Genomic DNA, 18080 nt, shown 5'->3' on the forward strand with positions numbered 1-18080 from the left:
TATCATATCTCATCATGTACAGTTATCATATCACATAATGTAAAGATATCATATCACATAGTATACAGTTATCATATCACATAATGTACAATTATCATATCACATAATGTACAGTTATCATATCACATACTGGTAATATATAGAACAACTTAATTTTTGTACAATTTCACTCGATACTAAATAACTATTTCATACAGCATATATAAAATACCTGAATCTATAAAATATATGAATGGATAGATAATATTAATTACAGATAATCAGCAACATTCTGTGAAAGTAAAAAACAATAGGCACAAAATGTGACTCAAATATAAAAATGCTATAAATAATATGTTTCACAATACATGCTTCTTTAAAAGTCTGGCCTAAGTATTACGCATTTATCATTTCCAGATAAGGGAGTCTAGCGAATACAGCAATTAAAACCAGCTTAGGTCACTGAGAAATACCCGTGGTGTCACCTTAAGACTTTCACTGGAAAAGGAAACAAACATTTTAATATTACATTTATAAGGTTCGTTCACATGCCACGCACATAAATGTGACATAATCCAAATTTGATAGAGCTCAAAATTATGTTGAAAAATTCCGATTGGGCTTTATATTCTTTCAAGTCAGAAAACTTTCCTTCTAGCTAATGAAAGTGGTTCATATCTTCAATGTTGACTGGGCCATGCTGAAATCAAGGCCATCAAAGTTTCCGTCCTATCTCAAGTAAAGCCGCCACAGGTCTCTACAATAAGACGCATTTACAGAAATAAATGATATCATAACATTACAAAATGAAAATACTTAATAACTCCTACCTTTCAACCTTACATGCAAACTTTGTTTTCCAGTTAAACTCATATATGCACAATTTCTTATTTGCATCACTGAAAGAAAGAAAAATGAAGAATAACATCAATAAAAGACATATATTTTAATAAAAAAAACTACACTTTTTCCATTAACCCTTGGCTGAATACAATATATACTTATACAAGCAGTGCAGGCCAACATCAGTCAAGCACATCTATGCCATCTGATCATGGTCTGCAATGTACACTAGTCAGTCAGTTCATAATGAGCCGTGTCACGACAAAACCAACATAGTGGGTATTGCGACCACATAGGATCCATACCACCTGTGCGCACCCAACGCAGAGTTTGATAATGCAGGAATCCATGCTGGGTTCGCTAATCAGTAATTTAGGTACTGGGTGAATTAGGAGTTTGATTAAAAGCCAACAGCCCATGAAGAATCTGATTCAAACTGCCCCGGTAATGCGCAGGCATCTGGTCTGATTATCATATTTACTGGTTCGCAAACGCCACTATGTTACCTTTGTTCATGACACGGCCTCAAATTATTTTCATTCTTTCTTAAAATGATGAATTATGTTAAGATAGTTTGCATGTAAGAAGGCCTTGGTGCGTAATACACATCGTTTTTTTCGTGACTATAACAGATGCACCCGACACAAGAGTACAGCTTTCAATTTATCCCCTTTACTACAAGAGCTTTTATCATATATTTAAAAGGCATTTGCCTGGGACTTTTCATAAAAGAAAATCGAATTTTATTTTTTAATACATACATTTTCATAGATATCCAAATATACAAACATTTTATGATTTAATGTCAAATGAAAATGAAAATATAATACGGAATGTATCAATGTACATTTATTACTCTTTCAAAGAGAGAGAAGAATTCATTAGTAGATCTGATCTATGTCTGAATAGTGTTACATGTATAAGCATAATTAATTAGTATTTTGAATGTCATATTGTAAAGTCTGATCATAACCACATGCAATGTATCATTAATGTGGTGTTGTATAAATTGTGTTTGGGCCAGAGGCCATATATACAAATAAACAAATTGAATAGAAGAGAAAGAAATTTCTATATCTCAATTTCTAAGAAGCTGTTTAAACATTTAAGAAACAACAACAACAGCCAAACCTTTCAACAAATGATGGGGCACCAAAAGTAGTTCCACATATATAATTAATTTTAGTGGTAGCCGGATCACCTCTGTCCGAACATGCACTTCCCTCAGCATATTCCAATACAAGAGCTCCTGTATCACCTACAATGATAATATCAAGTGGTGATATTATATATATAATTATTAGTTATAAAAATTTTTAACAGGTTTTATGGCCGTATATATTACCTGAGCTACTAGGCAAGGGCTATTTTCCAAAAAAAAAACACATTTATATACAACCTTATAATACTGCATGTTTGTAACGTCGCTTTTCATTGGATAATTGTAATGTTTACATAGTTTTATATACACGGCTGCTCTGAATTCATGAAGAAATCTAACTTTTCTCTAGAGAAAAAGAAGTTTGCAGTATTATAAATTTGTTATAAAGAGTGCTGACAGGTTATATGACCCTATATAAACGGCTGTTTGCAATATAACCCTCGCCTAGCAGCTCTGGTTTTATTTACAAATAGCCGTTTATATAGGGCCATATAACCTGTCACGATCTTTATAACTAATAATATAACCTGTCGGGAATCTTTATTACAAATTTAAAATACACTAAGTAATCAAGGAGGGAATGAAGAACAACACATCAAATTTATAATACAGCAAACCTCCTTACCTGATTTCTTCGTAAATTGACAACAGTCGTGCATATAAAACTATATAAATGTCACGATTGTCCAATGAACAGTAATGTTACAAACAAGCAGCTTTACAAGATGTTATTATACATAGTTAAGTAAAAAATTTAATTCTACTGGACATGTACACAGCTGCAATAACTATATTGGTCAAGATGCTAGCCTAGTCTGATACAGATTTTACAGCCATGTACAAATCCAACAATATCAGTATAGTTCTCAATAATGTATAATGATCTCTTCCTTTCACATCACCATTTTCAGACATTTTGACAGAACTTTGTGATTTCAAGTACAATATGGATTTGATATGGATTTTTGGACTTTTAAATATTGAAAAACAAGGCTAGATAGAGTATGATAATTATGCATTTGATATAGCTTTTTTGGACTCCAAAATACAAAAACAGGGCTAAATTAATAAGACTGGATTCAATAAAGATTACTATTGGAACATCAACTGGTGCAAATGCTGAAAGTTCATTAGTTATATTTGATCAGATTTAGAATAAATATGTTATAAATATATTAACAATGAAGCAAATAACTCTACATTTTGTAAAAAATAGCATAAAACATTCAAATAAATGCCTCAGTAAATATTACACTTATTTACAACCAAAAAAAAAAAAAAAAACGAAAAGAAACAAAAAGACAATTAGACCTCAGATCGATTTTTCAATTTACCAAGATTTGTATAGCACAAATTGTTACACCATAAATTATGTTGATATTAATAATATATAAACACCTTAAATACTAGCAGTGTAAAATCAGGCCAGCCAGTAAGTTCATGCAATCTCAAAAAATTCTATTCTCTATATTTTTTCCGATTTAAGTTTTTGGATAATAAATATAACAAGAGGGCCATGATGGCCCTAGATCGCTCACCTGACTTATCAAACTCATCCAAACAATTAGCTAGACAAGCATTCTGAACCAAGTCTCATGACAGGTGAGTCAAAAAAAATGTGACCACTACAGTGTTAACAAGGATTATCCATAATTGAGCAGTGGGCGACCTAGTTTTTTACCCAGGTGACACATATTCAAACTTGACCTAGAAATCATCAAAACAAACATTCAGACCAATTTCCAGGAATACCTGGATCAAAACAGTAGCAACTAGAGTGTTAACAAGATTTTTCTATTTTTTAGCCCCGGTGACCTAGTTTCACATGCGATTTCGAACTCAATCCAAGCAATTACCTAGACAAGCATCCTGACCAAGTTTGATGATAATTGAGTCGAAAATGTGACCACTAGAATGTTAACAAGGTTTTTCCATATTTGGGCGGTGTGACCTAGTTTTCAATCCAAGATGACCCATGTTCGATCTTGACCTTAGAAAATCATCAAAACAAACTTTCAGAGACCAATGAAACAGAATATTTGGATCACAACAGTAGCCACTAGAGTGTTAACAAGATTTTTCTATTTTTACTCCTGTTGACCTAGTTTTTTCATCCGAGATGTCCCATGTTCGATTTATTCCCAGCAATGACCTAGACAAGTTTCCTGACCAAGTTTGATGACAATTGAGTCAAAATTGTGACCACTAGAGTGTTAACAAGGTTTTTCTATTTTTAACTCCTGTGACCTAGTTTTTTCATCCGAGATGACACCATGTGTTCGAACTCATCCAGGCTATCACCTAGACAAAGCATCTTGAATCAAGTTTAATGATATTGATGCAAAAATGTGACCGCTAGAGTGTTAACAAAGGTTTTTCTATTTTAGCTCTGGTGACCATACTTTTTCATCCGAGATGACCCATGTTCCAACTCATCCGAGCTATCACCTAGACAAACATCCTGACCAAGTTTGATGATGATTGAGGCAAAAATGTGACCGCTAGAGTGTTAACAAGGTTTTTCTATTTTTAGCTTCGGTGACCTACTTTTTCATCCGAGATGACCCATATTCAAACTCATCTGAGCTATCACCTAGACAAACATCTTGACCAAGTTTGATGATGATTGATGCAAAAATTGTGACCGCTAGAGTGTTAACAAAGGTTTTTTCTATTTTAGCTCCGGTGACCTACTTTTTCATTCGAGATGACCCATGTTCGAACTTATCTGAGCTATCAACTAGATAAGCATCCTGACCAAGTTTGATGATGATTGATGCAAAAATGTGACCGCTAGAGTGTTAACAAGGTTTTTCTATTTTTAGCTCTGGTGACCTACTTTTTCATCCGAGATGACCCATGTTCAAACTCATCCGAGCTATCACCTAGACAAGCATCTTGACCAAATTTGATGATGATTGATGCAAAAATGTGACCGCTAGAGTGTTAACAAGGTTTTTCTATTTTTAGCTCCGGTGACCTACTTTTTCATCCGAGATGTCCCATGTTCGAACTCATCCAAGCTATCAACTAGATAAGCATCCTGACCAAGTTTGATGATGATTGATGCAAAAATGTGACCACTAGAGTGTTAACAAGGTTTTTCTATTTTTAGCTCTGGTGACCTACTTTTTCATCCGAGATGACCCATGTTCGAACTCATCCGAGCTATCACCTAGACAAACATCCTGACCAAGTTTGATGATGATTGAGGCAACTAGAAATGTGTCCATAGGACACGGATGCCCCCACACGCCACTGTTCTGTCAATCTTATGACTCTAGGTCAAATATTTTTTGGACTACATGTGCCACAAGTTGAAAACTAAAAATCGACAAAGGGCCATAATTCTGTTAAATTTGGTCGCAGCAAAAATTCCTTCCTTAACTACCATCTACACATTAAGGTTGTTAATCCCTGGAAGTTTAAGCAAAATCTGCCATCCGGTTTAAGAGGAGTTGCGTTCACAAAATTTCTACATAGTATATAATGAAAAAATCAAAAAAGGGCCATAATTCTGTTAAATTTGGTTGCAGCAAAAATTCCTTTCTTTACTGCCATCTACACCTGAGGGTTGTTCATTCCTGTAAGTTTAAGCAAAATCTGCCATCCGGTTTTAAGAGGAGTTGCGTTCACAAAATTCTACATAGTATATAGTGAAAAAATCAACAAAGGGCCATAAATTCTGTTAAATTTGGTTGCAGCAAAAAATTCCTTCCTTTACTACCATCTACACGTTAAGGTTGTTCATCTCTGTAAGTTTAAGCAAAATCTGCCATCCGGTTTAAAGAGGAGTTGCGTTCACAAAAATTTTCTACATAGTATATAGTGAAAAATCAACAAAGGGCCATAATTCTGTTAAATTTGGTCGCAGCAAAAATTCCTTCCTTTACTACCATCTACACATTAAGGTTGTTCATCCCTCTAAGTTTAAGCAAAATCTGCCATCCGGTTTAAGAGGAGTTGCGTTCACAAAATTTTTACATAGTATCTAGTAAAAAAATCAACAAAGGGCCATAATTCTGTTAAATTTAGTCGCAGCAAAAATTCCTTCCTTTACTACCATCTACACATTAAGGTTGTTCATCCCTGTAAGTTTAAGCAAAATCTGCCATCTGGTTTAAGAGGAGTTGCGTTCACAAGATTTCGGGACGTACGGACGGACGTACCAACTTTTGATATTTAAGAGGTAAGTCAGCTCATAAACTACACCTGGACCAAAGTCCATTAGCAAAATCAGCTCATAAAATCAAAAAAATAGCTCTTAATTTGAATTTTATGAGCTTTTGTTCTTTATTTAACTACGGAATGAAGCTCATAAATATCAAATGTTTGCTCGGACGGACTGATGGACGGACTGACGGACGGACAAGTGCAACGCTATATGCTCCCACATTGTGGGGGCATAAAAATGTGACCTCTAGAGTGTTAACAAGGTTTTTCTATTTTTAGCTCTTGTGAGCTAGTTTCTCATCCGAGATGACCCATGTTCGAACTCATCCGAGCTATCAACTAGATAAGCATCCTGACCAAGTTTGATGATGATTGAGGCAAAAATGCGACCGCTAGAGTGTTAACAACTAAATGTGAACGGACGGACGACGGACGGACGGACGACGGACAATCATCGATCCTAAAAGCTCACCCTGAGCATGCTCAGGTGAGCTAAAAATCCATGAATATCTTAACAGACTTATTCAAGTTCAAAAGCTAACATTATCCATTTCACAAAGTCAACTGTGTTAACTTGGCTGAACAAAAAAATTTACAATGAACAACAAACATGTCAGGTCTAAAATTTTGACCAAACGTTCCAATTTAGCAGTTACTAAACAACATGTCAGGTCTAAAAGTTTGAAAAGACAAAAGAAAAAAAATCTTACTATTCTTGTATATTTTTTTCTGAGCACTAACAAGCCCAAGCACCTCTCCTCCTGTCTTATCTTTGGACATCCGGCATGCAGCTGCTTTCTCATCACACACATCTGGCAATTTGGGACCAATTACAGATGTACATACATTAATCCAGTATCTATAAATAGAAAAAAAATCTTATTTCTAACATTAATCCAGTATCTATAAATAGAAAAAAAATCTTATAAATAGAAACAGGAGCTGTTTTCTCATGCTTTCTAATCACAGACATCTGGTAATTTGGGACCAATTACAGATGTACATACATTAATCCAGTATCTATAAATAGATATAAAAATCTAATTTCTAACATTAATCCAGTATCTATAAATAGAAAAAAAATCTTATTTCTATAAATAGAAACAGGAGCTGTTTTCTCATGCTTTCTAATCACAGACATCTGGCAATTTGGGACCAATTACAGATGTACATACATTTATCCAGTATCTATAAATAGATATAAAAATCTAACTTCTATAAATAGAAACAGGAGCTGTTTTCTCATGCTTTCTAATCACAGACATCTGGCAATTTGGGACCAATTACAGATGTACATACATTAATCCAGTATCTATAAATAGATATAAAAATCTAATTTCTATAAATAAAAACAGGAGCTGTCAGTGTTGGAGCATTATGCACCCAAAGTATGAGCTGTAAGATGTACAATGTTAAAGTGTGACCAGATACAAAAGAAAAATGGAAGAAAACAACTAGAATAAGATATTGATCTGCCAAGGATTTTGTCACTGTGACCTTTGATTTAATGACCTATATATCAATAGGGGTCACAAACTTGCCATGGGCAATTTCTCTACCAAATTTCAAAAACTGAGGCCAATTCCTTCTCAAATTAGTTTTATTTTTACCTGTAACACTCACTTACATATTCTTATCAATCTGTGACATTCATAAATGTATTCTCATCCTACAATCACTAATATATTCTTAACTTTATTTGTGACATTTGCTTACCTATTCTCATCATAATCTGAGACCTTCACTTACAAAATCACATCTTTATCTGTAACATTCACTGATGTATTCTTATCTTTATCTGTTACATTAAAATTATACATTCTTATCTTTATCTGTGACATTCGGATTCCCTTATGTATTCTTATCTTTATCTGTGACATTCACTAAAACATTCTTATCTTTATTTTTGACATCCACTTACATATTCTTATCTTTATCTGTAACATTCACTTACATATTCTTACTTTTATCTGTAACATTCACTTACATATTCTTATCTTTATCTGTAACATTCACTTACATATTCTTATCTTTATCTGTAACATTCACTTACATATTCTTATCTTTATCTGTGACATCCACTTACGTATTCTTATCTTTATCTGTAACATTCACTTACATATTCTTACTTTTATCTGTAACATTCACTTACGTATTCTTATCTTTATCTGTGACATTCACTTACATATTCTAATCTTTATCTCTGACATCCACTTACATATTCCTATCTTTATCTGTGACATTCACTTATGAATTCTTATCTTTATCTGTGACATCCACTTACGTATTCTTATCTTTATCTGTGACATTCCATGCTCCTTGAATCTTTGAGAGTATAGAAAGGTCATAAAGGTGTTCATCTATGACAATACTGCATGGGTTTTGCTGGGTAGGGCACACATAACTTGTTTCCCACTGAAACACTACACTACAGTTCATGGAGGCAAGAACTATAGGAGTACCTTGACCAGCTTCTCTGTTACATACAAACTGTATAGAGCTCTCAGCATTTCTTTCTCCTGAATAATTCATTAGTAAATATGATATTGCATTGGCTATAACTCATAGAATATGTCCTTCTAATAAACCATTCTGTGTAATAATGTAATGATAACAATATTTATCTGTCACTGCTGATTCAGAAATCATATGGGATAAGAAGTTGGATTCCTTGCTAAAAAAATCATTATTACTTGTAAATTATACAAGAAAGTCGGTCAAGAGAAACAACAACCGATATATGACTAAAATGTTTTAATATCAAAAATTATAATATTAACCCCTCATTTCTCCTGTCATTGCTGGATCATATGAAATGATTTTGTATCCTACCTGCACATTTTGCTCCACTATCAAACGTCATCTTCAAGTATTGTCCCTCTTTAGCCACCTTGTAATTATTTGGTTCCCCAAATGAGAGACCATCGTTTTTACGGCACACCATGTGAGAATCACAGCTTGAAGTGTCATCACTTTTTATACCAGCACACATGTTTATCAGATACTTTGTCTCTCCTTTTACTTTTACCTGCAATCATAATTTATTTCTATATAAGCGACATTTTAGTTGTGTTTCAGGAAAAAAACAACAGAAAAAGTATAAAGATACTGTACATGACCTCTTTTTGCTGAGGTGAAGTATTTATGAAGAGTTCAAAAATGCTTCCCTGGATAAATGCATGCTACAAATTATTAATGATTTTAAATCCCAGCAAAAAATAGGTGAATTTTGTCTCACAGGTGAGGAAATGATTGAAACGGGTATTGGGCAAGGTAACATTTCAGTTACATTCTGAATATTTTGATACCTCTAAAGGTCTTTGACTCCACAATTATGCAAAAAAAGTTACGTTTCTTAAAAACTGCATTTCTCTTCCATCATAATATCATGTTTCCATCTATCAATTTTAGAGTTGATACCTCCAATAGTTTTTAATTATGCCCCAGAAAAAACAAAACACAATGTTCAGGGGAGAGCTTGACACCCTAACTGAGTTCATGTAATGGCTTTATTTCTTTGACCTTCTTTGACCTCTTATAAACCATAAACAACCTCTTTGCATCCCATAAGCAACTTTTATCCCAACAAGGACAGTCTGTTTAAAAAGTAACACAGACATTTATTCCATAATGAAACCTGAATGTGCCTGGACAGACAGACAAGCTGATTCTAGTACAACTTACAACTTACTACTTTATCCCTTACAACTTTATTGTGATGTGACTATGAATAATTAAAACTTTAAGCTGTGTATACCTCAACTGGTTTATCTTGCTGAAGAAGTTTAAAGTCATAGAAATCTCCAGTCTTGTCATGGTAACCACACACAGCTTCTGTTTGTTTTCTTTCTGTACAAACTGTGTATGTATCCCATTGGAAAACATACTCACAGTCTGCCTTCGATACAAACCTTGGGCTACTCTGCAAGAAAAACAAAAAATTGAGCTGTGACATGACAAAACCAACATAATGGGTTTGCGACCAGCATGGATTCAGACCAGCCTGCGCATCCGCGCAGTCTGATCAGGATCCATGCTGTTCGCTTACAGACCCTATAACAAGTAAAGAAACTGCTAGCGAACAGCATGGATCCTGATCAGACTGCGCGGATGCGCAGGCTGGTCTGGATCCATGCTGGTCGCAAACACATTACGTTGTTTTTGTAGTGACGCGGCTCAAATTTATAGGAAAAATAATAAATATTCAGTAAAAGACAGTTGTATTTTTTATCTTCTAAATAAAATTGAAAGATTCTGTAACTGACGTTAAAGAAACTCAAAGGCTGTTCCTCCATGTCCTTTAGGGCATTATATAAAAACTAGTTAGCAAAGTAAGCAGTATCATAAACTTTCTGTGAAGTACAAATGGCAATATTACATAAAAAAAAATAATCAAACTCCCATTTCTATCTTCAAAATAAAATGCAGAACAAATAAAACACTAAAAGTAAATAGCAACATAATATAAATAAACAATATTTTGTGCATGAAAGTTATCATAAAAATGTGGTATTTGAAACCAATGTCATAGCAGTTAATATATTAAAATATTTCATATTTATATCATTAATAATTGATTCAACCAAGAAGTCAAGCTAAAAAATAAATATTTCAAAATTTCTGTAACCCTTCAACCGCTGAAATAGAAAAAAATAATTTAAATGCCATAGATATAGAGCTTGGCCAGCCTACACAAACATGAAGTCTGACCCATTGCAAATTTTCATCCTGATACAAGTTACAATACCAGCCCCTCCCCAAGACCAAATTGATAGTTGTCTTTTTCAAATGGAAGCTGGACAATATTATTTCAGAAATTCACAAGATTATTGGTGACATTATAAATTCAACTTTCCTGCAAATGTTTAAAAAATTATATACAGTAAGTAACTAACCCTCACTGGTCCAGGAAGACAGGAGAAGATAACTCTTGATGAGAAATTCTTTGAGGGATCTGTATCACATTTGGACCCATTCACGTACATCAAGCTGATATCTTTGGTTGTTTTATCATATGTTGGTGAAGACTTTGGTTTACCTAAACTCTGAAATATATAACAAATTTCTTCCTATCATGCATTAAGTTGTATGTTTCATTGGGTTTTACATCACACCAACACAGGATAGGTCATATGGGGAACGATCTAGCTTTACTGGTGGAGGAAGACCTGAGGTGCCCATCGGTGCATTATTTCAGGGACGAACGGCATCCGAGTAGAAACACTGATGTTCCATAAGCTATCTGGATAGCTTCCTCACATGAAAGAATCCAAAGTCCCTGTGGAGATTTGAACCCACAGCTGTATGCATTAGTTAAAGTGTAAAAAACTGTATCTGTGAGGCGTGCAGTTTACAAAATGTTTGTTTGAATTCTGCAACAGCAATAACTCCAAAATACCTGTATGAAAGAAATATGTCAGTATTTTCCTTCAGAGTAAATGGTGCATATACAAAATCATTGCCAAATGGTTAAAAACTTAATTTAAATAGCAGGCCAGCATTATGTTGTTGTTTTTGTTCAGAAAAATTTCATTCTGTTTACCATCATTTATTTAGCAGAAACAATCTATATCACACGTATTATCCTTCCATCTCAAATGAGGCTTTGAAAAAATGTGTCTCCAGTACTGGACACAGTTCTCACAAATTATTTTTTTTTAATTTGCAGACAGAATGAAATCTAACAAAATATTCATCTGCTATTTTCAGTGCAATATGCAAATATTTCATGCATGCATAATCCATGGTGCTGAAATTTTTTAAAACAAGAGGGTCATGATGGCCCTGAGGTCGCTCACCTGTATATAGGCCCCCGAAGCGAGCCAGTTTAAACCCCTGGGCTTTTATTTGAACAAACTTGGAACACCCATTAGAAGATGTTTCATGAGTTTCATAAATTTTTACTACACACATATAATGAAAAACAATGACCTCCTTCTTCCCCCCCCCCACCGGCAGGGCCAATTTTAACCCAAGGGTTTTCATTTGAACAAACTTGGTAGACACCCATAAGAAGATGTTTCATGCTAAACATCTAAGCTCTAGCTCATTGGGTTTTTTAAAAGAAGATTTTTTAAGTTTTTACTATACACATATAGTTAAAAACAATGACACCCCTGGGGCGGCGCCAATTTTGACCCCAGGGCTTTTATTTGAACAAAATTTGTAGACACTTACTAGAAGATGTTTCATGCTTAATATCTAAACACTAGCTATTTGGGTTTTTTCAAAGAAGATTTTAAGTTTTTGCTATACACATATAAGGAAAATCAATGACCCCCGGGCGGGCCCAATTTTGACCCCAGGGCTTTTATTTGAACAAACTTTGTAGACACACACTAGAAGATGTTTCATGCTTAATAACTAAACCCTAGCTATTTGGGTTTTTTCAAAGAAGATTTTTTAAGTTTTTGATAAACACATAAAGGAAAATTAATGACCCCTGGGGCGGGGCCAATTTTGACCCCAGGGCTTTTATTTGAACAAACTTGGTAGACACCCATTAGAACATGTTTCATGCTAAATATCTTAGCTCTAGCTCTTTGAGTTCTTTAAAAGAAGATTTTTTAAGTTTTTACTATATGAATATAGGGAAAATCAATGACCCCCTGGGGCGGGGCCAATTTTGACCCCAGGGCTTTTATTTGAACAAACTTGGTAGACACTCATTAGAAGATGTTTTATGCTAAACGTCTTAGCTCTAGCTCTTTGGGTTCTTTAAAAGAAGATTTTTTAAGTTTTTACTATATGCATATAGGGAAAATCATTGACCCCCTGGGGCGGGGCCAATTTTGACCCCAGGGCTTTTATTTGAACAAACTTGGTAGACACTCACTAGAAGATGTTTCATGCCAAATATCTAAGCTCTAGCTCTTTGGGTTTTTTTAAAAGAAGATATTTAAAGTTTTTTCTTTCGGTTGCCATGGCAACCAGAGTTCTGCATGGAATTAAATTCTTTGAACAATTTTTAAAGGTGACCACCAAAGGAACATTCCTGTGAAGTTTGGATGAAATTGGCTTAGTGGTTTATGAGGAGATGTCATTTAAAGTAAAAGTTTACGGACAGACGCCGGCCGGACGCCGGATGAAAAGCGATCACAAAAGCTCACCCTGTCACAAAAGTGACAGGTGAGCTAAAAATAATAATTCTTTCAATTAAGATGGCTTAACTTTCATCAAGATTCAAACAAAATTTCTACCAATCTCAGAGAGCCCAATACAGGTTTATTCTTTTTTTGTCACTAATACCAGGTAAAATTACATGTTTTCCTTGCCTTATGAGCACCTTTCCTAAAGAGTCTGTACTCTCAATACCTGAAAGGGCAGATGGACCCTTATTAAGCCTAGAACACACGTACCTCACCTATGTGTTCAATTGTTATATATTTAGGTGGAAAAAAATCATCTAAATATCTTACAATAGCTCCACATGCTGTAGTAATGCTCATCTATTAAGGGCAACGACTTTCAATTACCAATTTTTGTCTTCAACACAGACAAGCCAAAATCTAAACACAATATGACTGTAATAAAAATTTTCATTCTGATTTTCTAATTCTTAGAATTTAACTTACAGTATGACTGACTTTATCTGTGGATTTTACTTGGCACAAGCCCGAACCTGCCGGACATAGGAGACCAGTAGTAGGGGTAAGTGACGAGCACACACTAAGATAGAAAATAGATCCATCCTCTGTCGAGTGTACCACTTGATCGGGATTATCAGCAAGGGGAGATAAATCTATGGTCCTGTAATCATTTGTATCTACGGAGCATTTTAGCTGAAATACGCGATAAAAAAAAGTTTCAATATTTTTTTCAAAAAACTATCAATTACTTTTTATATGATAAAACAAATCTGACAGTTAGAATGTAATTAGAGGCATACATCGGAAAAACCCAACAGTATCACTAAGTATATGTTACATCCTCATATGTAAATTAAAAGAGGTCATGTGACATGCTCACACACTGTTGTTTTTTTTCCGTAAAATTATCACATTTACCATCAAATCAAACCTCTCTGATAATTTTTGTATAATTATTTACATAACATACTGGATCTTTAAAGAAAACAACAAAAAAAAACAATAATATTACAAAATTTTATTTCAAAACAATTTGCTTAAGTACTTCTATCTTACCTCTTGTTCACAGACAATATTTGTATGCCAGGATATATAGTAAGTACAGTCTTCAGTCTCATCTACAAACACTGGACGACCAATGCCTTTATGTCTGTTACAGACAAACGAAATTATCGTGTTTCTTTCATACTGGTTGTTATGACAACGGTCGCCCCCAGTGAAGTTGAGAACAACGATACCATCATCAAACCATGGATTATGGACAGCCTTTCCGGCATTGTAAGTAGGACGATCAGAGCCCTCTGGTGGTGACTGGCATACACCTGTATCAGTATAAACAAAATCTATTCATATTTTGCATGCTGGAAAAATTGTTGCCTGCTAATAATGCTTTATTTAAACTTTTTCAAAATTCAGAAGAAATACTGTTTGTTTGGGTACCATCTTGGTGCGTGACAAAATACCAGGTAACTAGTGGCCTTGTCTGGTACCACTCTGGTTATTATGATTATATCACAGGTTAAGGGTTCAGGTAATGCACCTATCTTAACTATTAAATTTTGAAAAATGTCATAAACTCTGTGTAATCTTTACTAGCTCTTACATGAACTGTCGGTTTGAAATTAAGAGAATATAATATGATTTGGCTATTCAGACAATTTGTACTACTGAAATAGATAAAGTTGTATTCTCATAGGTCAAAAGGGCAAGTGTAAATATAACTTTATCCAATCAAAGACAGTGACACAATCTACAATGATAGCACTCAATACACAATGTTATTTGGCTTTTATCATATATCTAAATGAAAAGTTGACAACACAAAACTGATAAACAGCGATCACATAAGCTCATCAAAGTAGATCTCCTACTTAACACAAAACACATTAGTTTGTACAATGAACTTCTACCATACTACTTTCAACCTATTTTTGTTTTGGTCGATTTTAAGTCACACCAGCACATAATGGTTGTACGGTCATTTTCCAGGTTTACTGGTGGAGGAAACCCTAAGGTGCTCAGATGTTAAAAACATAAAGTAAAACATGGGGTTAAAGCCAAATCAACTGCCGGAGCTAAGAGATACATAGACTCCAGCAATTCAAACCCATTTATTCCCGTTTTACGATCACAGAGGGATATACTGTAGCTGCAACTATGATGCTTTAACCCTTAAAGGCAACCACTCAGCCACATGGGGGATAAGTCCTGTCAGACTGAACATTAATTGAGGGTTGACCACAAAACTGTTGTCCTTCATTATTCCATTTAAATTACTGCAGTTCTGCAGCAAACCTTTGATATGCAGGTCGACCTAAGTCTGTACTGATGACATTTGTCTTTCATGATCTCCACTTGCAATAGAAGAAGAAAAAAATGCTATTAAAAAAATCAAGACTTACCTATTGCATTCTTTTCAGCATCCGTGCATTTGCTGTTGTAGACAGTGTCACATATGTTAAACTCATACAGATTGTTATTCTTATCTTTAACACTGTACATTGAACCTTTAGAAGTGGATTTCAAAACTGACAAATCAAATACACTCCCTGAAATTGAATAATAATTAGTTATACTATATGTACTGTACAAATGAATCCAAACACTATCTGCATTGGGAAAAAAAGTTATAAATGATAGCATATTTGAATAATAAACTAATACATGTATCTCTACACCAATTGTTTACATCAATTCCCCTGCTTTTGATCTGTATCTGTACCAGAGGTGTTTCAATATATTTCCTGTATTTGAAAGTGTAGTATCCAATAATGTTGGACACTGCTGAATCCAATATATCTTATATTGGACAGTTGAAGATGTATGACATCTTCTGTGTACTGTCATGATAACAACACTAGAAATGTGTTCCACTGTTGTGTCACAAATAATCTGAATAGTAACAAAGCAGTTATAGTTTTGGAGTAACACACAACAAAAGTAAAAAAAGCTGCTTTTTTTTTCTTAATCAGGGGCCATTACACTGCCATCTCTTACAAATTTTAAAAAAAGATACTCAGCTGTTTAAGTTCACACATGCTTACAACTATTCAGAAAGTTCAGTAATTTCATAGCAGTTATACTTTGAGATTAACATACAACACAAGAAAAAGCTACTTTTTACTCATTAACGGGAGCAAAACTCTACCAATATTAAATAAATTTATGTCAAAATAGCCAAATGAATAAATTCCAGACTTACAAATATTCTAAGATAGACGAGGGCAAACCTATATGCACCTCCTACTATTCCCTCAATTGCAATTAAATAAAAACTAAAGTAGTTTTTTCTATCATTATTCTACAACTATTTGGCTGATGAAAATATGTCTAATGCCATTTATGCCCCATTCTGTGTGCTAAAATAACTTCATGTTTATACATCAGGGCATGAACTTTAAAACAGAAGTTTATCACTGGCTTAGAATCAAGGAAAACTATTAAGATCAGTGCCCATCAGTATATGACCTAAAAAAAAATCTTAAACTGCCACCAAACAAATAAGATCTGAAGAAAAAAAAACAGCATTAAATCAACATAACAAATAGGTATACCTGTGGCAGGATTGGTAACCTTGCATGTAATATCACTACTACCACCACCATCACTGGTATCTGTGAGTGGACAGGCTGATGCTGATGTCCACAGAAAATGGTGATCACAGTCACCTACCATGAAATGACCGGCCGGGCTTGAATGCTTAATGTATGAAAAATAATTTATCAAGTAACAGTTCATCAAGTATACAATGTACAGTAACAGTTTATCAAGTAAATTATGCACTAAAGAAATATATATACTAATATGAAATCATCAATTATGTAAATGGGGGCCACATATTTATCTCTCCTTTATTTAGGGAGTGGAGACCATCTGTTTTCAGCATTGAAACATTATATAATATTGTAATAGAAAATAATGGACTCAACCAAACTTACTCTTGCATTTTTGTCACATTTAAATACTATATGTGTTGTCATATTATCTTTTCCATTACTGCATTTGTCTCCATTGGTGTAAGTTATAACAATTTGACCGTTCTCAAACTTCATCTGGTATCCGTTAGGTTCTCCAATATTCTTATACCTGTAATACAGTAGGAATAAATAGTTAGACATGTGCTTTGTACGTATGTTTCTTATGTCGATTTCAGAACAATTTTGATCATATCTCAGGGGCTGGTCCACATATTGCTAGATAACTAACCAGTAATTATCAATATCTACGCACTGACCGGCTACTAATTCCTCATGATTTCTGAATCAGCAGTGAGAGACAAATGACCATATGTTTGAGACCGTCACAGAGAAATTACGCCCACCCAATGACGCCCACCAAAGTATCAAAACAATAACCTCTGGTTTGCAAATCCAATTCTCAACATACGAAAAACCATCATGATGTTTCATTATTATCATACTTCATTATATGTCTTCTTTTTAATACTTTATGAGACCAAAATAAAACCCAAAAAACTAGCAAGTTCCCTAAAAAATACAAATTTACAAGTTATTTATTTCTTTATTTATCTTAGATCTTACTTGTCTTTTGATGATTCAGGTTTAGTGAGATCCACCATACATGCAGCTGATGTGTACGGACATGTAGCATCTGGAAATATATGTATTTTAAATGTAATAATATCATAATCAAACAGTTTTGTTTCAATTTTTCTTGTTGGCTGTAAAGTAAAGCTTTCTCTAATAAAGTTATATGCTGATTTGCTGGTTAAATATAAAAATCAATAAGTTATTTCAGATAGTGGGAACCCAGGCAGAAACATTATTAAGTACCAACTTAAAACAAATCTTCACTAAAAAAAACTATGAAATTTA

General features: G+C 34.1%; 1 protein-coding gene across 1 annotated transcript in view; it reads right to left on the reverse strand.

Moving 5' to 3' along the window:
• Positions 1 to 422: 422 nt before the first annotated feature.
• LOC132748023 (cation-independent mannose-6-phosphate receptor-like) overlaps positions 423 to 18080 on the reverse strand; it is a 45120-nt gene continuing 27462 nt past the window's right edge. Inside the window, exons 24-37 of the mRNA XM_060737572.1 lie at positions 17787 to 17856; positions 17184 to 17331; positions 16800 to 16944; positions 15648 to 15794; positions 14302 to 14567; positions 13732 to 13938; positions 11053 to 11202; positions 9915 to 10079; positions 8990 to 9185; positions 8442 to 8676; positions 6868 to 7016; positions 1954 to 2080; positions 810 to 878; positions 423 to 477 (exon numbers count right to left, since the gene is read on the reverse strand). Coding sequence (XP_060593555.1) covers positions 423 to 477; positions 810 to 878; positions 1954 to 2080; positions 6868 to 7016; positions 8442 to 8676; positions 8990 to 9185; positions 9915 to 10079; positions 11053 to 11202; positions 13732 to 13938; positions 14302 to 14567; positions 15648 to 15794; positions 16800 to 16944; positions 17184 to 17331; positions 17787 to 17856 — 2129 coding nt within the window. The remainder of the gene's footprint in view (positions 478 to 809; positions 879 to 1953; positions 2081 to 6867; positions 7017 to 8441; positions 8677 to 8989; positions 9186 to 9914; positions 10080 to 11052; positions 11203 to 13731; positions 13939 to 14301; positions 14568 to 15647; positions 15795 to 16799; positions 16945 to 17183; positions 17332 to 17786; positions 17857 to 18080) is intronic.

This window comes from Ruditapes philippinarum, unplaced genomic scaffold, assembly GCF_026571515.1.
Source record: "Ruditapes philippinarum isolate M1 unplaced genomic scaffold, ASM2657151v2 ctg2495_1_1_1_1, whole genome shotgun sequence".
NCBI lineage: Eukaryota > Metazoa > Mollusca > Bivalvia > Venerida > Veneridae > Ruditapes > Ruditapes philippinarum.